This window comes from Pithys albifrons, chromosome 6 (assembly GCF_047495875.1).
Source record: "Pithys albifrons albifrons isolate INPA30051 chromosome 6, PitAlb_v1, whole genome shotgun sequence".
Taxonomy (NCBI): Eukaryota; Metazoa; Chordata; class Aves; order Passeriformes; family Thamnophilidae; genus Pithys; species Pithys albifrons.
Window position 1 is genome coordinate 2,543,721 of NC_092463.1, and position 23,854 is coordinate 2,567,574.

At 53.2% G+C, this 23,854-nt stretch overlaps 1 protein-coding gene across 7 annotated transcripts in view; it reads left to right on the top strand.

The window, feature by feature from the left end:
* Positions 1-20,125, top strand: part of FRMD6 (FERM domain containing 6) — a 45,845-nt gene extending 25,720 nt beyond the window's left edge. For 4 of the 7 annotated variants that reach the window (XM_071557208.1, XM_071557207.1, XM_071557209.1 and 1 more), the window contains 13 exons: positions 7,199-7,384; positions 8,463-8,553; positions 8,794-8,936; positions 9,559-9,635; positions 10,899-11,085; positions 12,172-12,327; positions 12,932-12,997; positions 13,086-13,154; positions 13,821-13,995; positions 15,016-15,351; positions 16,259-16,384; positions 17,090-17,181; positions 17,288-20,125. In XM_071557208.1, coding sequence (XP_071413309.1) covers positions 7,286-7,384; positions 8,463-8,553; positions 8,794-8,936; positions 9,559-9,635; positions 10,899-11,085; positions 12,172-12,327; positions 12,932-12,997; positions 13,086-13,154; positions 13,821-13,995; positions 15,016-15,351; positions 16,259-16,384; positions 17,090-17,181; positions 17,288-17,572 — 1,902 coding nt within the window. In that variant the 5' untranslated portion in view covers positions 7,199-7,285 and the 3' untranslated portion in view covers positions 17,573-20,125. Of the gene's footprint in view, positions 1-7,198; positions 7,385-8,462; positions 8,554-8,793; positions 8,937-9,558; positions 9,636-10,898; positions 11,086-12,171; positions 12,328-12,931; positions 12,998-13,085; positions 13,155-13,820; positions 13,996-15,015; positions 15,352-16,258; positions 16,385-17,089; positions 17,182-17,287 lie in introns of those variants that run through there. The other 3 variants (XM_071557211.1, XM_071557212.1, XM_071557213.1) reach the window with 3 other exon arrangements.
* Positions 20,126-23,854: the final 3,729 nt, after the last annotated feature.

Genomic DNA, 23,854 nt, shown 5'->3' on the forward strand with positions numbered 1-23,854 from the left:
CCCCTGGAAGGAAGGGTTTGCCCAGGGTCAGAGCATCCTGGGGGTGTGTTATTATATAAAATAACATGAATATTCAGAGTGGTATATTATTAATGTTAATTATTATATGCCATTTTTAATTATATTGTCAATTATATTTAAAATATCATAATTCATAAATAGGGAGGTCGATGGTTTGGAGTCTCGGGGCTGTGCTTTGTGTGACGAAAGGATTCGGGATGGTGACACTGGCCCTTAGGGCTGCTTTGTGGTCCAGGGATCCCACAGCCAAATCCCAAGGGATTTGGGACAGCTGCTGTTAGTGTGGGCTGCAGCCTGCCCACAGAGAGGGGGACAAAGGCAACGCTTCACATCCACGTGCATCCTTCAGAGCGATGCCTGTGGTCCTGGGAGCAGGATCAGAGCTCTGGGAGGTTTGGGCTTGGTGTCGCTGGGGGATGGCTCATAAAGCTCCTGGGAATGCTGGGGGACAGATCCAGAGGCAGATGGGAGAGCTGGGGTGGCCTGAGCACGACCCTCCCCAGTCCAGTCTTGATATTGTTCTAATCCCAAAGGCTCAGGCAAAGTTTGCCGGAAGGAAATGTGGTGGAAGGGGCTGGTTCAATAGCAGAGAAGGGAAGAGGGAAAGCAGGCGCCGTCCCTCCCTCACTGGAGCCCTTGCCAGGCGAAATCCATCTCTGTGTCCATCCTTGGGGGAGGCTGGGATGCTTTATTTATATTTTAGTAACGGAATGAACAGCCCTGGGATGGCTCTTCCTTGTGTTGAATGGAAAAATCTTCACTTCCAGGCTGGATTCGACTCCGTGCATGACAGAAAAATGAGCAGGGCAGCAGTTTCCTGAGCTGCTGTGGCTTGGCCTGTGTTTTTCCTTGGAATGTGATGTCCCCTGGGGCTTGTCCCCAGCAGGAGGGGACAGAGGGGCCATTATCCCATTTTTGGGACGATACACATGGCTTGGCCATCCCTGGGTGTCCCAAGCACCCGCTCTGCCCATTGTTGTCCCATTGCAGCAGCCAAAGGGGAGGAGGAGGAGGAAGAAGAAGAAGAAGAGGGGGAGTGTTGCAGAGGTGGAGACAGGCAAGCTCCTGGGGGAACCTTCCCTGGAGAGGCTTTTTGGATATCCCCAGCACTTGGGGGCATCTGCTGGGGCTGGTGGGGGCTGGCCCCCGGCTGCCCAGGCTGAGTTTCCAGCATCCAAATAGCTTTTGTGGCGGATGAAGTAATGGAATATTTATAACCGAGTCCTTTTTCCCAGTGAAGGTCTCTTTCATCTGCCTCCCTTCATTAGGAGGAAACTGTTGAGTTCATGAAGAATTGGAGACGATTTTAATTACGGGCCAACCGCAAGGAGGAATTAATCTGGCTTTTGGGTTCGGAGAAGCTGCATTAAGTGACGGCCTTAAAACTTGTAATAACAGCTCTGCACATACCTGAGCCCTGTGATGTGGGGTGAGACCCACTCCAAACTCTTAAAAACAAGAAATTCCTGCCCTGTGAATTCATCTTCCCATCTCCCTCTGCGCCCTGGGCAGCCTCTGGCTGCGGGATGGCCCGTGCCTACGTGTGGGTCCTGTGCTGGATCCCTTCCCTCACCCCTGTTGTGGTTCAGGAGGGCTGGAACAAAAGCCTGGTTGTGGGTGGGTTACAAGCATGGAATTGTGAAGTCTTTTAGGTTGGAAAAAACCTCTAAGATGTCCAGCTGTTCCCCCAGCACTGCCAAGGCCACCACTAACCCCTGTCCCCAGGTGCCCCATCCACGTAGCTTTTAAATCCCTCCAGGGATGGAGATATGTGATAGGGCAGAATTTTTTTTTAGAGATGGATATTTTGACAGAGATGGGATGAATTTGAGGGATGGAGAAATGAGCTGGTTCTGCCTGGAGGCCACAGATCATGGCTGGGTAGAGCTGGAGGCACTGTGATATCTGCTGGGTACCACAAGGGCACAAACCTGACCCAAACCCATGAGGATGGAGACTCATCTGCTTCTTTTGAATACATGGAGTGGGAAAAATGCAACCCCACTTTGCATCCATGGAACCTGCACACTTGGAGGAAAACCTCAGCCAACAACTTCAAGAGATGTTAAATCCCCAGCCTGGAATTACATTCCAGTTTATATTCTTTCGATGAGAACCTGTCATGCTGCTCCAGCACCTCCATCTGAGCCGAGCCCAGCCTGTCCCTGCCCTCAGCCCTGTGTGCAGGACCCCGGGATGAATAAATCCCTTGCCGAGTCAGCAGCGCAGCCCCGGCTGCGCTTCCAAGCCGCGCCAACCAGCAGGTTCATGGCCTGATGTTTTCTTTATAGCAGAGCTTTGCAACAGGATTTATCCCATGGCATCAGCACGAGGGAGGGAGACAGTATTCCAGCAGCCTGGGCTGGAAAACACAACGGATCGAGGAATATTCTCTGGAGTTACAAGGGGTCGCAGTGTGTTCTCTGGAGTTTTAGTGCTCTTTTCCCTATAGCAAGGAAAACACAGCTGGAAGACCTGAATCTCCTGGAACTGCAGAGGCTGATCCATGCCCAAGTCCTCATTTCCAGTGTTTTTCCAGCCAGCTTTGCTCTCCGGATGGAAAACCCTTTGGAAAACTGCCTGGCATGGAGATTCCCACTCAGAGTGTGGGGTGACCTGTGTCACCCCTCCTGCTGCATGGCAATCCAGGGGGGCTCTCCCTGCAGTCCAGGATCTTTCCAGCTTGCAGCCAGGAAGGTTGGACTAGATCTTTAAAGATCCCTTCGAAGCCAAACCATTCCATGTTTCTCTGTTTGTGCCTCACATCGACGCTTCCGCCGGAGCAGAAGCGACTCAGCGAGGGCAGCAGCTCAGGGTTCCAGGGAATCAAAGCTGACATTGTCGGAATGAGCTGCAGATGCTTGGAAGGAATTTGCCGGCGTCTGGCCGAGGCTGCTGGAGGCACAGCACCCTGGAAAGGGCTTTGTGTGCCCCCTCATTGAATCTGTGCAGTTCCAAGGGCTGGCAGAGCCCCCGGGGAAGCTCCTGGAACTGAGGGAGTTCTCCATAGGGACTATCCCTACGTGGTCAGCTGATGGAATGTTCTCATTCAGCAGCAGGAACTGGGGTGTTTTCTAAAGAAATTACAAAATGTGTGGTTTGGTTTTTTTTTTCCCTCCGATGTCCATGCTCTGCTGACGACAGCTCGTGTGGTTTAATCCCTGGTGCCCTGGGAACAATCCAGGCTGCAGGAGGAGTAGGAATTACAGTGATGGGATGAACAGCCCTGGAATGCTGGAGAGTGTCAGGACAAGGGGGAATGGCTTTCCACTGCCAGTGGACAGGGTTAGATGGGATGTTAGGAAGGAATTCCTGGCTGTGAGGGTGGTGAGGCCCTGGCACAGGTTGGGCAGAGAAGCTGTGGCTGCCCCATCCCTGGAAGTGTCCCAAGCCAGGCTGGACAGTGCTTGGAGCAACCTGGGATAATGGGAGGTGTCCCTGCCCGTGGCAGGGAGTGACATAAATGATCTTGAGGGTCTCTTCCCACCCATCCATTCAGGGATTCTAAGAGCACCATGGTGCTGCAGAAAAGCTCTGAGTGGGGGCCAATGCCCAGCAGAGAATCCTGGTGGTGGATTCACCAGTGGCTCAGGAGTGGGTGGTGTCTGTGGCTGTAGTTCTGAGCCAGCTGTAGCCCACAGAGCAGTGATGGGAAGATGCTCTCATGCATCCATTGGGACTGCAGGAGACCTTTGTGTGGGAGTGGGGCAGGGAGGGTGCTGGAGGGTGCCCAGGGTCACGGCTCCTCCCCACTGCAGCCCACGCAAGTCACGTCACACCTGGCCCTGTGCCAGGGCACGGGAGCTGCCGGGCACCCAGCCGGCTCAGGGCGTTTGCCAAATACCTTCAGCCCTGTTTCATTCACCTCTGGGGCTTTTAATGAACCTTGAAACCAAGCCGGGCACTGCGCTGTTTGCTCCAGTTGGGATCAATCGTGTCTGGGCACAGCCAGGATACTCAGCCACGGTGCACAAACACAAGCACAGATGCAGGACGTGGCCACGATGCAGGGGGGCAAGGCACAACCTCAGTGCATGGCTCAGTGTGCTGCACAACGCATGAATACTATGGTTGGGGGCTGTGCATGGGCTCCATACACCACTGTGATGCATGGGTGCAATGCATGGATGTCATCATGCACCCCTGCAATGCATGGATGCAATGCATGGCCACAATACACCGGTGCAATGCATGGGTGCAATGCATGGGTGTGATACATGCCCACAACACACCACTGCACTGCATGGATGCAATACATGCCCACAATACACTGGTGCAATGCATGGGTGCAATGCATGGGTGTGATACATGCCCACAACACACCACTGCACTGCATGGATGCAATACATGCCCACAATACACCAGTGCGATGCATGGGTGCAATGCATGGGTGCAATACATGCCCACAATACACCTCTGCAATGCACTGATGCAATGTATGGCCACAATACACCATTGTAATGCACTGGTGCGATGTATGGACACAATACACCTCTGCAATGCACTGATGCAATGCATAGCCACAATACACCAGCTGCAATGCATGGGTGGAATGCATGGGTGCAATACACCTCCACAATGCATGGATGCAATGCATGCCCACATACACCTCTGCAATGCACTGATGCAATGCATGCCCACAATACACCACTGTGATGCATGGATGCAATGCATGCCCACAATGCACCACTGCAATGCACTGATGCAAAGCATGGCCACAATGGACCACTGCAATGCATGGATGCAGTGCAGGCCCATTACACACCTCTGCAACGCACAGATGCCATGATGTTCCAACACAATGCATGGATGTGATGCACAGCCATAATGCACAGGTGCAATGCATAGGTGCCATGATGCACTGCTGTACTGCATGGATGCAATGCACGCCCACGATACAGGAGTGCAACACACAGATGCAATGCATGGCTGCAATGCACAGCCCTGATGCAGGGCCTCAGCTCATCATCACAATGCATGGATGCAGTGCATAGATGCAAGGCATGGCCATGATGCACATCTGTGATGCATGGATGCACTGCATGGATGCCACAAAAAGGCATGCAATGCATGGATGCAATGCATGGATGCCACAGGCAGGCAATGCATGGATGCAATGCATGATGCACATTTGTGATATGTGGAGGCAATGCATAGAATCCATGAGGTACCACCACAGTGCATGGATGCAATGTATAGGTGCAATACATGGCCTTGATGCACATCTGTGATGCACAGATGCAATGCATGGATGCCATGTTGTACCACCACAGTGCATGATGCACAGGTGCAATGCACAGATCCAGTGCATGGCCATGATATTTGGATACAATGCACATTCATGTTGCACATTGTCATGCATGGATGTAGTCCATAGAGGCCATGCATGGCCATGGTGCACAGCTGTGATACGTGGATGCAGTGCACAGATTCCATGATGCACAGATATAATGCATGGATGCCACAGGGCATGGATGCAGTGCTTGGCAAGATGCATTTCTGTGATGCATGGGTGCAATGCATGGACACAGTGCATGGATGCAACGTGTAGGTGCAATGCATGGCCATGATGCACACCTGGGATACATGGATGCAATGCATGGATGCCAAAATGCACGGATGTGACGCATGGCCACAAAGCATGGCTGCAATGCACATCCATGATGCAGGGATGCAATCCATGGCCACAGCACACCATCATGAGGCATGGGGACAGTGCATACATGCCATGCGTGGCCATGATGCACAGCTGGGATACACGGATGCAATGCATGGATGCCACAATGCACCACCACAATGCATGACTGCATTGCATATCCATGATGCAGGGATGCAATCCATGGATGCAATCCGTGGACACAACACACCATCACGAGGCATGGGGGCAGTGCAAAGATGCCATGCATGGCCATGATGCACAGCTGGAATACATGGATGCAATGCAAGTCTGCCACAATGCACCACCATCACAATGCACGGATACGATGCATGGCCACAAAGCATGGCTGCAATGCACATCCATGATGCAGGGATGCAATCCATGGCCACAGCACACCATCACGAGACATGGGGACAGTGCATAGATGCCATGCATGGCCATGATGCACAGCTGGGATGCACAGATGAAATGTATGGATACCACAATGCATGGATGCAGTGCACAGGCACGATCCGTGGCCATGATTCACTATCACAATGCATGGATGCCGTGCATGGATATAATGCCTGTCTGAGATACACGGATACAATGCACAGAATCCATAGTACACGGACACAGTGCTGCACATAACCCATGGACACAAAGCCTTGGTTGTGCAGACCCAAAGTGCTGTGGGGATGAGAGAGCATCACCTCCGGATTTCCCAACTCCTGCAAAACCCCAGGAACCACCAACAAAAAGTCACCTCGGGGCACTTATTCCCTGCTGCACAAATATGCAAGTTCCAGGCTTTTGGAAGCCAAAGGCATTTCCATCTAGACCAAAGCAAATATTTGGTGACAAGGGGGACACTTTGCTGTCCTAGTGCCAGCATAAATCTGTGGGTTGGGAAAAGGCTGAACTAGTTTCGAGTTTAAAGATTCTTCCTCCTGGTGTCATGTGGGAATTTGTGTTCCTGTGGATGGTCATGGGGTAAAAAGTGCTTAAGGAATATTCACCCTTGGAAATGAGGGTTGTCTGGGGTCAGTGTTAGGATGGATTCACCAGCTCTGAGCAGCAATTCCCATCTGCAAATCACTGTTAGTGCTTAGATTGTTTTAATTACCCCCAGTAAAGAGTTGGAACTGGAAGGGGTGTGGTGGTTCTGTGATGGGACCCCACACCATCTCCTTGCCCTTCTGTGTCTGGCAGGGAAACCTCCTGTGTCCCACACAGCTCCTTGCTGGCACAACAGGGTTGTTCCCAGCAGACAAACTTTTATTTATTTTAATTATGCCAGGAAAGCCTTTCCTGAGGTTTTTCTGAACTCAAGCCTGGAGAACAGAACTGCTGGCTCAGGTTTTTTCGGGCTGGGCTGCGATCCTGCCCAAACCACGGCACTGGGAGGGTGTCTGTGCTGGGGTGTGCCCAGGGGTTTTGGGGGACACCCCACTTCTGGGAGGGCATGCTGATGGGTGGGGAGGGGTGTGTGGAGCTGGGAGTGCCATGCACAGGGCTCATTCCCGCTGTGTCCCGCAGGGATGGCGCCCACGGGGACCGAGGCCGCCCCGGCCCGCCGGTGAGGTGACCCCCACCAGCCCCCCCGAGCCCCGAGCCCGGAGCACGATGAACAAACTGACCTTCCACAACAACAGAGTCATGCAGGACCGACGCAGCGTTTGCATCTTCCTCCCCAACGACGACTCCCTCAACATCATCATCAACGTAAGGCAGCGTGGGGGGGCCTGGGGAACCCCCTGAGCACTGACATTTTCAGCACACCCTGGGGCTTGCAGCGTTTGCACGCCCTGGTTTTGCTGCTGGATTTAATTCCGAGCCTGCCTGCTCTCGCCCTGCCGGAGAAATGCACAGGAGTTATTCCCCCTAAGGCTGCGGCAGCGTTTTACGCTCTCCTGCTCCTTCTTGCCTCGATGTTCTGCTGGCAGCAGCATGTTTTGCAGCGGGTGACCTCCTGCTTGGCATCCCACAGGGGGCACAAACCCCCTGCTTTAGCCCTCGCTCCACAAATCCACTCTGGAGGGCAGTTCAGGCTCCTGGAGCTCAGGGAATAAAAAGGAGGGGGTTTGACTCTGATTTGGATGTAGCATTCAGTGTGAAATTCCCCCCCACTTTTTATTTTTGTTTTAATTCACCACCACCCAGGGTTTCTTTTGATGCAGGAAAAATTTTAAATTGCTTTCAGTACTTAAAGGGAGCTTATAAAAAAGATGGAGAGCGACTTGGTACGCAGACAGATCATGTTAGGATAAGGAGGAATGGTTTTAAACTGAAAGAGGAGAGATTTAGATTAGATGATGGGAATAAATTCTTGCCTGTGAGGGTGGTGAGGCCCTGGCACAGGTTGCCCAGAGTAGCTGTGTTTGCCCCATCCAGGTTGGATGGGACTTGGAGCAACCTGGTCTCGTGGAAGGTGTCCCTGCCAATGGCAGGGGGTTGGAATGAGATCATCTTTAAAGTCCCTTCCAACCCAAACCCTTCTGGGATTCTGTGAATGTTCTGTTTTCTGTCCCCAAAAGCATCTCCCCAGTGCTGGGCTCCTCCACCACCCACTGCTCTCAAGCTGCCCTGTGGTTCCCTGTGCATCCTATCCCTGGCAGAGCTCTGGTCCTGCACTCCAGGCTTTTGGAGACTTCTATAATTACCCCATGGAAAAATTGAGCCCCACAGCCCATCCTGTCACCCCCCCCCATCCTGCTCAGGGTTCTGCTGAGAGGTTTGGTGCCTCCTGCCTGGCTTAGGTGGGCAAAGATGCAGCTGGGACCACTCGGGTGTTTTTTTACAGGTGAAGATTTTGTGCCATGAGTTACTGGTACAGGTGTGTGACCTCCTGAGGCTGAAGGACTGTCACCTCTTTGGGCTCAGCGTCATCCAGAGTAAGTCAGGGGCTCATGCTGTGGGTTTGGTGGTCCAGGCTGATGCCATCATGGCTCAGCATGGTTGGGGTGAACGCAAAGGTGGGTGCAAATTTACTCAGCCCTTTGGTGGCCTCATTAGGTGACAAGGAGGTCACAGATCCCCCATCCTGCTCACTGATGAATCAGTGGGGCCAGGGCAGGGTTTGGTGGGATGCAGGACACACGTGGGGATGCTGATGCCACCTCTGTCCCACCCAGACAATGAGCACGTGTACATGGACCTGGCCCAGAAACTCTACAAGTACTGCCCCAAGGAGTGGAAGAAGGAGGCCAGCAAGGTCAGCAGTGAGGTCTTGCATGGAGAGCTGACGGCAGTAAGGCCACTTCTGTCCCCATCGCAGGTCACTTCCAGGACCCGGGAATGCAGCCGAGGGGTGGGAGGAAATTTAGCCAGTGTGGGATGGGGGGGTGGGTGTGCAAAATGAAACCAGGGTGGTGGTTGATGGCTGTCACTCCGAGTGCCACCCTGTGCCCCAGATGGGGATGTATCCTCCATGCTCCATCCCTGGAGCTGCTGGTTTTTTTCCTGCCTTCAGCAGAATTTTTAAGGTCCCTTCTTTGAGTTTCTAAAATCAATTTGGGTTTTTTCTCTCCAAAGCACCTTTTCATTATTTCAGTGCCATGTGCCAAGGGGTTGGTGTTCAGGCTCCTGTGGTGGCACTTGAGACGGGGACTGGTGGATACTGGACTGGGAGAGGGATAGCAGCAGTGGTGTGGGGATGCAGACCCCTGGGGGTCTGAAACCCAGCCTCCTGCTTCTTTAAATCCAAATCCCCTTTGAGTTCCAGCATCATGGGGGAAAAACAGGTGTCAATAATTGAGTTAAAAATCGCCATTGGAGTGAACTCACCCGTGGGGGGCAAGGGGTGGCAGTGAAGGACATGACCCCAGTGAGCTGAGGTGAGGGACTGGGGCACAATGTCGGGGTCTCCACAGGAACCCCGAAAATCTCCTCCATTCCAGGGGATCGACCAGTTTGGCCCCCCGATGATCATCCACTTCCGAGTGCAGTACTATGTGGAAAACGGGAGGCTGATCAGGTAGGGTGCACTCACCTGTCCCCACCCTGGGGGGCACCTGCTGGGGTGGGTGTGCAGCCTCGGGATATCATGGAATTCTCCTGGCATCCCAAAAGCTGAGGCTGTTTGTGGCTGGATGCTGAGTGACTTCTCCTGCCACACAGGGGCTGGTGGGGACACTGCTCCCAGCCAGTGGTGACAAAGCCTTTTAGGGGAGTGGGGACATCATGTCCAGGGGTTTTATCAGAGCTTAACCCAGGAAACACCCTAATTTTAACCTGTGTTCAGGTCCTGTTTCAGGGACAAAGTGATTTTCAAGGTTTTGGGGACATGGTGACATCTGCAGCCCAGTGAGGACACTTTTGGGGGGATATTCCACCTGGCTGCTGTGCAGATTTGCAGTACTGAGTGGGAATTTTGGCTTTAATAAATGGGTAAAAGGAGCAAACAACTCAGCAGCCTGCCCTGCCTACTCCCCAAGAGCTTCCCAGTGGGAGGAAAGTCCTGGAGTGGTCTCCCACCCCCTGCTGTTGGCTATGGGGTACCCTGCTGCACCCCCTAACCCTGCTGTACCCCTTTAACCCTGCTGTACCCCCAACTCTGCTCTACCTCCTAACTCTGCTGTACCCTCTAACCCTGATGTATCCCCCAAGCCAGCTGTACCTCCTGATTCTGCTGCACCCCCAACTCTGCTGTACCCCCCAACTCTGCTGTACCCTCTAACCCTGCTGTACCCACCCAAGCCGGCTGTACCTCCTGATTCTGCTGCACCGCCTAACTCTGCTGCAACCCCTAACCCTCGTGTACCCCCTAACCCTCGTGTACCCCCTAACCCTGGTGTACCCCTAACCCTGCTGCACCCCCTAACCCTGCTGCACCCCCTAATTCTGCTGTATCCCCTAAATCCTGCTGTACCCCCTAACTCTGCTAGACCCTCCAACTCTACTATACGCCCTAACCCTGGTGTACCCCCAACTCTGCTGCACCCCCTAACACTACTGCACCCCTAATTCTGCTGTACCCCTAATTCTACTCTACCCTCTAACTCTGCTGTACCCCCCAGCTCTGTTGCATTCCTAGCCCTGCTGTACCCCTAATTCTACTGTATCCCCCAACTCTGCTGCACCCCCTGACCCTGCTCTACCCCCTAACCCTGCTCCCTCTGGCCCAGGGCAAGATGACCCTGAGAGATTTAAACCTGCAGGTACCCCAGGGTGACTGTTTGTGGGGAGCAGGCACAGCCCATGTGATGATGCTGAAAGTGGCTCCTCTCTCCTCCCGCAGTGACCGCACTGCTCGTTACTACTACTACTGGCACCTGAGGAAGCAGGTGCTGCATTCCCAGTGTGTGCTGCGGGAAGAGGCCTATTTCCTCCTCACTGCCTTCGCCCTCCAAGCTGACCTGGGAGATTTCAAGCGCAACAAGCACTATGGGAAGTACTTCGAGCCCGAAGCCTATTTCCCCTCCTGGGTGAGTGTTCTGTGCTGTGGTCCCTGCTCTGAGCTCCAGTGAGCCCCCGTGAAGCGGCTCAGAGGGTTCCCACGTGGCTGCTCTTTCGGCTGCATCCCCATGTCTGGCTTAATCCTGGTTATTAATAACATGGGACAACTGCGGGGCTGGAAATAGCTGCAGGCAGGGAGGGTTGGGGTTGGTGTGGGGCTGGGGCAGCTCCTGCACTGGTGGAGGGTTCTCTGGGTGCTGCTGGGATGCTTACAGGGCATTCACTGTGTGCCATGTGCCAGCAGGGCACAGCCACACCACCATTAGGTGCAGCCCCTCCGGCTTGGCAATCCTGTGGGAATTGGTGTCATAGAATCACAGAATGGTTTCAGTTGGAAGGGACCTTACAGACCTCCTCATTCCGCTCCCTGTCATAGACAGGGACACCTTCCACTATCCCAGGGTGCTCCAAGCCCTGTCCAACCTGGCCTTGGACACTTCCAGGGATGGGGCAGCCACAGCTTCTCTGGGCAACCTGTGCCAGGGCCTGCCCACCCTCACAGGCAGGAATTCCTTCCCAATATCCCATCTAACCCTGTCCTCTGGCAGTGGAAAGCCATTCCTCCTTATCCTGTCACTCCATCCCTTGCCCAAAGTCCCTCTCCAGTTCTCCTGAAGCCCCTTTAGGTGCTCAAAGCTCTCCCTGGAGCTTTCTCTTCTCCTTTCCGACCTCTTTCTTGGTTTTCTTCCAAAATTTGCTGGCTTCTCTTTTTTTCACACATGTCACTGAGGAGTGATGGCTCTGGATCCATGTCTCCATTCACACAGGGAATCTGGGCATAGCTCTCCTGGCCTGGCACAGGTGTCAGCAGTGGTGTGAACTTCATGGCACAGGCACACAGAGCTCACACACACTTCCCAGTGGGAAATCCTGCTGGTGAGAAGTCACTGCCTGCTGTATTTATCTTATTTTTGCCTGCAGATCTCTATAAGAAATCATATTTCTCCCATTTCCCCTTTTCCCTTGAAATCACCACTCTCCAGGACTCCTGGGATGGTATCTGGCCCTGAGCAGGCATGGAGCAGCTGGACAAACTTCTCCTCTCCTCCAAACAGGTGGTTGCAAAGAGGGGCAAGGACTACATCCTGAAGCACGTGCCCAACATGCACAAAGACCAGTTTGCCCTGACGGCCTCTGAAGCCCATCTCAAGTACATCAAGGAGGCCGTCCGGCTCGACGATGTGGCCGTGCACTACTACAGGCTGTACAAGGTGAGCCCCATCCCTCAGGTTTCTGGGATCTCACTTTTGGGAATCTTCTCTCTAAGAAATATATCACAGAATCACAGAATCGGCTGAGTTGGAAGGGACCCACAAGGATCACCAGGTCCAACTCTTAGCCCTGCACAGTCCCCTGGGTCTTTCTCTTGGGAACAAAGCAGTTTGTTTGCTGGGAGATGGTGCTTCACAAACCTTTTTGTAGCATCCTCAAGCTAAAAATGAGAAGCTTTTGGGACAGTACAGAGTGCTGTCATGGAATCCCAGAATGGTTTAGGTTGGAAGGGACCTTAAAGGCCATCCAGTTCCACCACATGCCATGGGCAGAGACACCTTTCAATAGACCAGGTCGCTCCAAGCTCAGTCTGACCTGGCCTTGGACACTTCCAGGGATGGGGCAGCCACAGCTTTTCTGGGAAACCTGTGTCAGAGCCTCCCCACCTCACAGTATGATTGTATGATTAATTTTGCATGTTAATAATAGAATGGTGACTGGGGTGGCTGCAGGAGGATCCCTGGGCTGAGCTGGGGCAGATTTATCCACTTCATACTGCAACTTGTGTATTTAAAACCATGTAATTAATTTTTTTCCCCTTAGGACAAAAGGGAAGTGGAGGCCTCCCTGACGCTGGGGCTGACGACACGGGGCATCCAGATCTTCCAGGTGGGTGGCTAACCAAGGGTCATGGATCAGCCCAGCTCCCTGACCCTGCCAGCATCCTCAGCCAGGGATCCCTCTCCTCTTCTTGCAGAACTTGGATGAAGAAAAGCAGCTGCTCTATGACTTCCCGTGGACAAATGTGGGGAAACTGGTGTTTGTGGTGAGTGCCACCATCTCCACCTGGAGCATCCAGCTCTGGGGCCCTCAGCATGGGAAGGACGTGGAGCTGCTGGAGTGAGTTCAGAAGAGGCCATGGAGATGCTTCAAGGGCTGGAGCAGCTCTGCTATGGAGACAGACTGGGAGCACTAGGGGTGTTCAGCGTGGAGAAGAGAAGGCTCCAGGGAGACCTGAGAGCCCCTTCCAGTGCCTAAAGGGGCTCCAGGAGAGCTGGAGAGGGACTGGGGACAAGGGATGGAGGGACAGGACAAGGGGAATGGCTTCCCACTACCAGAAAGCAGGGTTGGATGGGATACTGGAAAGGAATTCTTGGCTGTGAGGATGGGCAGGCCCTGGCACAGGTTGGGCAGAAAAGTTGTGGCTTCCCCTTCCCTGGAAGTGGTCAGGTTGGTTGGAGCAACCCAGTCTAGTGGAAGTTATTCCTGCCTGGAGCAGGGGTCTGTAAGGTCCCTTCCAACCCAAACCACTCAGTGATTCCATGGTCCCCAGGCAGAGCATCTCCTGGGCTCTGACTTGGGCATGAGATGCTGTTGCACAGACCTCAGGCAGGTGATTCCAATCCGTAGGGTTAACACTGGGCTGCAGCAGGACCGAGTGAGAACTGGACTATTTTCCTCCTTGGGGCTGATCTCTCCCTTCTGCCAACAGGGCAAGAAGTTTGAGATCCTGCCAGATGGACTGCCCTCTGCCAGGAAGCTCATTTACTACACGGGGTGCCCGCTGCGCTCCCGGCACCTGCTGCAGCTGCTGAGCAGCAGCCACCGGCTCTACATGAACCTGCAGCCCATCCTGCGCCAGGTCCGCCGGCTGGAGGAGAACGAGGGTAGGTCCCCAGGCCCAAATCCCACCAGGGCCAGGCTCCCACCTGGCATTTCTGCCTCTAGGAGTGCCTGGTGTGCTGGGAGCATGACAGGGGATAGTTGTCCCCTATCACCCTTGGCTGTGCATCCTACACCCCATCCCTGCCTGGCAAGAGAATCTCCTGTCTGGGCTGGGTACCCATAGGCCCCCCAGACAGTAAGGGATACAAGTCCTGCTAAGGGATACAAGATCCAAGGCCTGCTACTATCCCTGATGGCCCAGTTCCTCCCAGTACCTCTGTGCAGCATTTCCCAGTGCTGCTCATCCCACCTCCACGCTCAGAAAGCCCTTGTGAAAACATCAGATCTTCTTCCTCCTCTTTGCCCTCCTCATCTTCCTCTTTCTTTTCTTCCTCTTCCTCCTCCACCTCCTTTCTCCTTTTCCTACTCTTCTTCTTCATCCTTTTCATCTTCCTCAACTTCTTCCTCCTCCTCCTCCTCATTTTTTCCTCCTTATTCTTCTCATCTTCTTCCTTCTCCTCATCTTCATCTTCCTCCTCTCTTTTTTCATCCTCTTCCATCCTACATCTCCTGGTTTTCTAATTGTCTAATTTCCCAGTTGTCTTTCTCCTTCTCCTCTTCTTCCTCAACTCTTCTTCCGTCTCGTAATCTTCATCTTTCTCCTCTATTTTTCACCTCCTCTTTCTGCATCTCCTAATTTTCTTTCTCCTTCTCCTCATCTTCCTCCTCTTCCTCAACTCTTCTTCCTCCTCCTCCTCTTCTTCCCTCTTCTTCATCTTCCTTGTCCTCCTCTGTTGAAGGGCCAGCACAGCACAGAGCACAGCAAATGTGAGGCCCCCCATCCCGCCATCCCTCAATGCCACCAGGGCAGGTCTGGCTCCAGGTGTGTCACTGGTGACACTGGGCTCAGGTGACAGTTCCCCTGGATGCCCCAGGTGCCAGAGTGATCCCTGCCCTTCCATGGGGTTCCGGGCACCCCAGAGAGTTGGGATTCAGGCTGCTGCTGTTATACCACCCTGCAGAGAAGAAGCAATACCGGGAATCTTATATCAGCGACACCCTCGACCTGGACATGGAGCAGCTGGAGAAGCGCTCGCGTGCCAGCGGCAGCAGCGCCGGCAGCATCCGGCACAAGCGCCTGTCCCGGCATTCCACCGCCAGCCACAGCAGCTCCCACACCTCCGGCATTGAGGCTGACCCCAAACCCAGGGAGATGGGGCCTGATGATGGCTTCTCCAGCGCCGGCGCCCACCGCAAGCTGAAGACCTGCAGCTCCATGACCAGCCATGGCAGCTCCCACACCTCCGGCGTGGAGAGCGGCGGGAAGGACCGGCTGGAGGAGGACTCCCAGGATGATGGTGAGGCACCAGTTTGAGCTTTCCAGCGTGGGTCCCACCAGGTGACTGGGGCTGGAGGAGTCACATCAGTGACTTATCCCACACCAGTTTGGGTTTTCCAGCGTGGGTCCCACCGGGTGATTGGGGCTGGAGGAGTCGCATCAGTGACATCCTGCACCAGTTTGGGTCCCATCACGTGATTAGGGCTGGAGGAGTCACGTCAGTCACTCATCCCACACCAGTTTGAGTTTTCCAGCGTGAATCCCACCGGGTGATTGGGGCTGGAGGAGTCACATCAGTCACTCATCCCACACCAGTTTGGGCTTTCCAGCGTGGGTCCCACCGGGTGATTGGGGCTGGAGGAGTCACATCAGTGACTTATCCCACACCAGTTTGGGTTTTCCAGCATGGGTCCTACTGGGTGATTGGGGCTGAAAGAGTCACATCAGTGACTCATCCTGCACCAGTTTGGGTTTTCAGCGTGAGTCCCACCAGGTGATTGGGGCTGGAGGAGTCACATCAGTCACTCATCCCACACCAGTTTGGGTTTTCCAGTGTGAGTCCCACCGGGTGATTGGGGCTGGAGGAGTCACATCAGTGACTTATCCCACACCAGTTTGGGTTTTCCAGCATGGGTCCTACTGGGTGATTGGGGCTGAAAGAGTCACATCAGTGACTCATCCTGCACCAGTTTGGGTTTTCCAGCGTGGATCCCACTGGGTGACTGGGGCTGGAGGAGTCACATCAGTGACTTATCCCACACCAGTTTGGGTTTTCCAGCGTGGGTCCCACCAGGTGATTGGGGCTGGAGGAGTCCCATCACTCACTCATCCCACACCAGTTTGGGTTTTCCACCGTGGGTCCTACTGGGTGATTGGGGCTGGAGGAATCACATCAGTGACTCATCCCACCATCTTGTCTCCGGCAGAAATCGAGATGCTGGTGGATGACCCAAGGGAGCTGGAGGAGGCTGGAGACATGGAGGTGAGCCCCGACATGTGCGTCTACATCACGGAGGACATGCTGCTGTCCCGCAAGTTCAACGGGCACTCGGGTAAGGTGGTGGCCGCTTTCACTTCCAATTCCCCAGTGCAAGTCACACCTTTGGGGCTTGGAATGAGATAATGTTTAAGGTCCCTTCCAATCAGGTCATTCTGTGATTTTTTTGGTGTTCAGCAAAGCAGAATCAGCCCAAGGTGTCCATTTGGAATGCTGGGAAAAACAGTTCGCCCAGTGGGTTTGATGCCTTAAGGAGAGATGGGGTAAAAAAAAAGAGGGAACTACCTCAAGTTGTGCCGGAGGAGTTTTAGATTGGATATTAGGAAAGATTTCTTCATGGAAAGGGTTGTCCAGCACTGGCACAGGCTGTCCAGGGAAGTGGTGAAGTCTCCATCCCTGAGGGATTTAAAAGCCATATGGATGTGGCACTTGGGGACATGAGTTAGTGGTGGCCTTGGCAGAGTTGGACTCGATGCTCTTCTCTGGAGCTGTGTCTGCACCCAGGGAGTCACCCACATTTTCAGCTCCATGCTGGGAGCTACTGGGAGGTTTCTGAGGTACCAGGCTCCCTGGGGATGGCTTTGGATGCAGTTTTGGAGCAAATTTGGGATGCTTTGTAGGTAATGGCACCCCATGGAGCAGAGGGTGCCTTTGCCTCAAGGCAGGGACAAACCCCAGGTGCAGCAGGCCTTCATCCCAAGAGATCTGGGACACCTTGAAATAACCTTTGCACCCTCCTCTTCCTCCCTTCCCCACACAGGGCTTATTGTGAAAGAAATCAGCTCCTCCACCTCCAGCTCCTCGGAGACGGTGGTGAAGCTGCGTGGGCAGAGCACCGACTCCCTGCCCCAGGTACGTGCTCCTGGTGGGCTTTTGGTGGGGCTGCCCCTGGGATTTTGGGATTCCCCAACCCCCTTATATCCCAGCGGGTCGTGAGTCTCTTCCTTACTTTTCCCAGACGACGTGCAGGAAACCGAAGACATCGACGGACCGGCACAGCCTGAGCCTGGATGACATCCGGCTCTACCAGAAGGACTTCCTGCAGCTGGCCAACCTGTGCCAGGACACGGCGCAGAGCTACACCTTCGGCTGTGCCCACGGGCTGGACGAGGACGGGCTCTACTGCAACGGCTGCCTGGCCCAGCAGTGCATCAACATCCAGGAGACCTTCCCCGTCAAAAGAACCAGCAAATACTTCTCCTTGGACCTCACCCACGACGAAGTCCCCGAGTTCGTTGTCTGAGCGCCGTGGGGCACAGGACCGGCCACCCGCCCTCGGGGGGGGAGGATGGGGCTCCCTGCCCTGCACTGGGGGCATCAACAGCACCTTCCCCCACCCCACACTGCTCCCTGCAAACCGAGGCCGTGGGAACTGTGGCACTGGGGGGATTGTCCTGATGCAGATCCCTGGATCAACTCTGGATGAGTTTGTGCCAAACACAAGTTGTCTTATTTCGACTGGGAGAAGCACAACTTCTTGGACCAGCAGAAGCCCACCCGTGTTGTCTCGTTGCCTCGTGGTGAGGTGGCCTCTTCCCCTTCTTGCCTGTATCCGGCAGTGGCTCCGTGTTGGCAGCTGGAGAGAAAGTGCCAGGTTGTTGTGTTCAAGTCAAGCCAAAGAAATGTAAATAACCCTAAAGGCCAGTATGGGAAGGGAGAATTAAGCAATAATGATGTTCCACGGAGCAAGGCACAGCCAATGGCTGCTGGGGCAGAGCATTATCCCAGTTCTTCCAAAAACATGTGCTGGAGGTCAGGCCAGAGTGGTCCCAGTGAGGTGGATGGTGACTGGGAGCTGGCAGAGCCATTTGCAACTTGTTTTATCCTTTTTCTTTTAATTTTTCTGGGTTTTTTGGAGAGCAAAACCACAAAACAAAAAAAACAAACCCACAAACCAAAAACCCCCACACCCCCCCCCACATAAAAAAAGAAGAAAGTAAAGGAGGATGGAAAAGATGGAAAAGAATAGGTCCTCTGTAAGGATATTGCAATAATGCATCCAAAATGTTGACTATCTCAAGAATACATATATAAATATTTCAAGGTATGTATGTTTATATATGTCTGGATCTTATAGACCCATTTGCATTTTACTCCTGCTCTCAAATCACTTTTATACAAAGGACCTGCCTCTCTTCTTTCATGAACTGTATAAATAATCATATTTTTTTCTAAGCACTAAGGTGAGAAAATAGACTTTCCTCTCCAGGAGAATATGTATGCAACTGCCTTGTATGTGTGGCTCATCCCGGTGCAGTCTCCGTTGTATTTCCCCAAGGCTTTTCATGTGTCTTTAACTCTCTTACAGTTGGAATAATTCTGCCAGAGGGTGCTGGTGATGTGCTAGAAAAATCCAAGGGCGGTTTCTGAGTGTGTCCTAGGGAAGCCAGACAGCCCAGGTGGAATATTTGCCATCGGTACCGGAGGGTGAAGTGTTACAGAGCTAATATTCACAGCACAATGCCTTTTTAGTGGATATTTTTAATTAGAGTTTAGCCATTGACAGCCAAAGTTCTGCCCTATTTTGATACACCACCGTTTTTTAACTGGAAACTTTTCGTAAAAAAAATAATAATTATTTTATAAATAAGCACAATCTTATTTTTATAAGAAATGGTGTGTGGGGGGGGGAGCCAAGAAAGGGGAGCTGGTACCAAAAGAAAGGGAGTGTAGCTATAGGCACAGTGCAAAAAAAATCCTCGGTGTTATTGGAATTACTGGGAGATGGGAGCAGGTGTGAGAGAATTTCAGGTGCTGCCATGGCACTGTGGCACTGGCATCGTGTCCCACCCCAGGATCTTGCCTGGAATGAGGGATTTTATGGGAAAATAATGTCAACATCTGACTGCTGGCAGGGCAAGCAGGAGGATGGTGGTCCCTAAGGCATCCTTATCTCCCTAAATCCACAAGGCTGCTGGAGGATGCTGCCTGGGGGGTCAGAGTGTGTGCTCTGCTCTGGTTTTGGGGGCAACACAGCAAACCTCCAATAGCCTCTTTTGGGGGTGCCACATCCCAGGCTGGCATCCTGTTTGCCACTCCAGGTTGCCATCCATGGCTGGGTTTGTGGTGTGTGTTTCTGCGTTGGTACAGGCAGGAAAATCCCCCAAATTAATCCCCAGCCTCTTTTTGTCCCCCTCTGCTGGGGAGTCCTGCTGACACCCCTTCCATCCACAGGATCCTGCAGAAACATGGAGCTGGAGGGAAAAAAGGGATAAATTGTATAAAGAAATGCCCAACACTGAGGAGAGGGGCAGCTAAACCAGAGCCTCTCCATTTCTCCCCCTCATCCCATTATCCTGCAGCTAAAGCTGGACTGAAGTGGAGTGATGGAGGTATGGGGTTGGGATGATGGTGAGGGCTGTGATGGAGCTCACCCCTGGACAAGCAGGAGCGGTGCCAGGGAGCAGGGGGACACAGAAGTGCCATTTGAGCAGGGGGGACACAGAGGTGCCATTTATTCCCATTTATCCTGCAGGTGGCCGGGGCAGCTCCGGCAGGGAATGGGGTGGCCGTGCCCGCCTTGCCCTTCGTGCCATTCCCCCTGCAATAACGAGCTGTCTGTCTGCACAAAATAGTCCTTTCTGTGAAAGGATCTTCCCGTCGGGGCGATGGGAGAGCCAGTGACTGTGTTGCAAAAGGAACAAAGGAAAAAAAAATACAAAAAAAAAAAACAAACCACAAACTCAAGGAAAACTGTACGAACCCCCCCGGAGCGAAATTCTTTTGTACCAATGAAGTTTGTTGTGTGCCTTTCGCGGTACAGCTGGACGTGACAATAAAGTGACAGTTGTTTGCATCACTTTGACTCGTGGAGATCTAAAATGCTCCCAGGCTTAAGGGAGGGGTCTGAATTTAAGGACACGTTGCATTTATTGTGCTCTGGAGAGCTGGTTAAGGCAACTCTTGCCTCGGCCGGGGGAAAGGATGGGCTGAGCCTTTCAATTCTGATTTTTGGTGATTTTTATGGAAGTGGCAGCCAGGTCCAGTGCTCTGGAGTTGGGAGGAGGTGAGAGAGAGCTGGAGGAGCTCCTGATACAAGTGAGGTGTCCATAGTAAGGGATGTGGATGGGAGGGGTTGTGTTCCTTTCAGCCGAGCTTCCCGATGGGTCTCCAACTTCCAGGAGCCCTGGAATAAAGGAGTGAGCCCCTTGTAGAGATGGCAGGGAAAAATCTCTCCCCACCTCCCCAGGCCCCCCCAGTCCTGCTTCCCACCTCAGGTAGGGGGACAGGCAGGAGTCACCAGTGTGATGAGTGAGCTCGTCCTCTGCTGGCCGCCCTCCACCACTTCAATCCCCCTTTCTCCCTCCTCCTCTGCCTGAAGTGGGCTCTCCTTAGGGATAATAGGATGAGTGTTTGGGAGCAGCAGACAGGTGAGTTTTCCCAAGGGATGATTCTGAGTTGATGTTTTTGGGCGAAGCACCTGTGTGTGGTAGAGGGTTTGTGCCACCTTTCTCCTCCACAACACGCACGAGCACCATCCTATCTCCCACTAATGCTAATTAAACTCAGAACATAATTAGCCAGCCCTCTTCCTTGTGATTTTGCCAGTTTTGCTGATCCTGGCATCTCCTTCCTCCAGCCAAGGAAAACTGTTGTGGATGGTACTAACACCCACAGCCTTTCCGTGTCCCCATTCCCAGTTACTGGAACGTCTCTGGATCCTCAGTTTATTTATGCTCTCACAGGGAGAGGGTGTGGAGTGATAGGACAAGGGGAATGGCTTCCCCCTGCCAGAGGGCAGGGTTAGGTGGGATGTTGGGAAGGAATTCTTGGCTGGGAGGGTGGGCATGCCCTGGCACAGGTTGCCCACAGAAGCTGTGGCTGCCCCATCCAAGCCAGGTTGGATGGGGCTTGGAGCAACCTGGGATAGTGGGAGGTGTCCCTGCCCATGGCAGGAGGTGGAACTGGATGATCTTTAAAGCTCAAACCAGTCTGGGATTCTGTGATTCCATGAAGATGAGGAAGATGAAGAAACAGGTTCTCCTGTGGAGAAGCAGCATCAGTAGTTTCCAAAGTGGTTTCTCCCAGTACAAGCCACTGTCCTGTGGGCCTGGATGCAACCATGTACCATATTAAGGCTGGAGAGCCCATGAGCCTGGGGCATCCCTGCCTGCCTTTGCCACCCATCCCTCCTCCAAACACCCTGGGAGGGAGATGGGGATGGAGATGTGGGACTTTACCCCTCCAGCATGGGGTATCCCCACTGCCCCCCTCCCCTGGGCACCCTCAGCATCAGTTGTTCCAGGAGCATCCTGTGCCTTTTCTATGGCCTCCAAAAATAATTGCATGTTACCAGTGAATTCCCTTTGTCCTCTATAAATATCCCTTGGCCTCAGCAGGGCGGGCACTGCCCATTGCAGGTCTCGGTGCCTAATTGCTGATTTCTGCTAAGACCCGACATTTTTGGGGCAGGAGGGAGGAGCAGGAGGGAATCAGCAACATCTGGGAGGGGGACTGCATTGTCTGCTACTAAGTATAGTCTCCAGATTTCATCCCTGGCCTAAAATACCCCTAAATTTTCCTAAAACCACATGTGGAAGGGTTTTTTGAACCAGCCAGCCCTGTCTCCCCAGGGGTGAGGGAAGGAGGGGGCATTTCCCTCCCTGTGGGCTGTGTTTAATAAAGGATAAATAGGAATGAATCTAATAAATCTCCCTCCCTTTGAAGACATTTGGTGACTTGGCCTCCATTGTTCCTTCATCTCGCCACAGGAGAGGTCTCCAGGGGAGGAAAGGTCCTCCAGTTCCCATCCCAGTGTATCCCCAGGCACCCAGGCTGGCCTTTTCCCTGGGATGCTCCCGGCTGCTGGCAGCCCTCCTGCTGCTCTGCCTCACCATTTCACAAATTTAAGCTCTGACAAGAAGGCTGCACTTGGGCCATCTCTTCTCCAGTTACTCCTCTTCCAAATTTTGCACCTCCCTTCACCATTTGGTGGCAGCCAGAGAAGTCGAAGACTTGGGATTTGTAGGGTGACAACAGGGAAATGGCACTTTTATGGAGCCAACTGCAAAATGCAGGATTAAAAAGGGAAATGTTGCAGTAGTATCCTTAATTTATTAATCAGTTTTGCTACCAGATCCACATGGGAGCTGCTTTCTCCTGCTGTTAAGCCATGATGTGGGTGCCTGGCACAGCGTCCTCCTCTTATCAGCCCTTCCAAAACAAGCATTGCTGGACATACCCACAACACCACCCCAATTAGGCACCAATGACTAATTGGTGATGATTACAAAAATTCCCTTTGTGCTGGTGTCTTTTTAGGGGATTTTTTTGGCAGCCTGAAATTATCAGTGGATGGAACAGTTTTAATTAATGCAGAACTGCACAACCCCTGTGCTGGGTTGGGGTCAGTGTGTCAGAGTGGGGGGATTGTGCCATTGCCAGCTCCATGCTGGGTGCCAAGGGGTGTCAGGGAGTGCACAGAGTGCCAGTGGGGTGCCAGGGATCCAGGGATAGCTGTGGATGGTTTTTTTGGGTGTTGGGGTGACGTGCTGGGGCTGAGCTCCCACACCCAGTGAGCTGGGCAGTGAAGGAAATCAGTCACCGAAGGAAATCAAGTCATCGAGTGTTGCTGTGGAAACAGGAGGGGAAACTTGGTTTGTGGCAGCCAGTGCCTCCCTGCCAGGAATCCTGTGGAGCCTGGCCAGTGGAGGGGTGGCATTCAGGCCCCTGTGCCCACTGCTGAACCCATGGGGGGCTCCCACTGGCACCCGATGTGGGATGCTCCAAAGGAAAGCTGCATCCCACAGTGTGGATGCTGCTGGGGGCTTTGTCATGGCTGGGGGCATTGGCATGGCTGGGGGCATTGGCATGGCTGTTTTGGGGGGCTGTGCCTCCCCCAGCTCTGCTGTGCCCCCTCCCCAGCCCTGCCTGGGGAACACATGAATGTACTTTCATAAAATCATGGAATCATGGAATGGTTTGGGTTGGAAGGGACCTTAAAGCCCATCTTGTTCCACCCCTTGCCACGGACAGGGACACCTCCCACTATCCCAGGTTGCTCCAAGCTCCATTCAACGTGTCCTTGGACACTCCCAGGGATGGGGCAGCCACAGCTTCTGTGGGCAACCTGTGCCAGGGCCTCTCCATCCTCACTAGGAAGGATATCCATAAACATACAGCTGAGCTGGTGGTGGATTCCAGAGGGCAAATGAAAGAAAGGAAAAACCCACTTTACAAAAACCCAACAAACTCCCTTGTGCCTCCAAAATCTTCCACCCAAAATCCCAAAATCTGGGCATGTAGACTTCTATCTATTGAAAAGAAGATATAAAATACTGAGTGATCCCTGAGATGTGCCCTGGATGGGAACTTTAGAGCTGGGAAGGACTCAAGGGAACAGGGAGGGGTCTGGGTGTGCCAGGGAACTGGGAGTTGTCAGTCAGTTGGGGGGAGGGAGTGCTAGAGGGGTTTGGGTGGCTCAGGGGACATGGGGGGGATCCAGGAATGGAGTGTTTGGAGTGGTGTGTTGTGTGGGGCAGAGAAGTCAAGGGGATTTGGGGTGCAGGGATGGGTATGTAGGGTT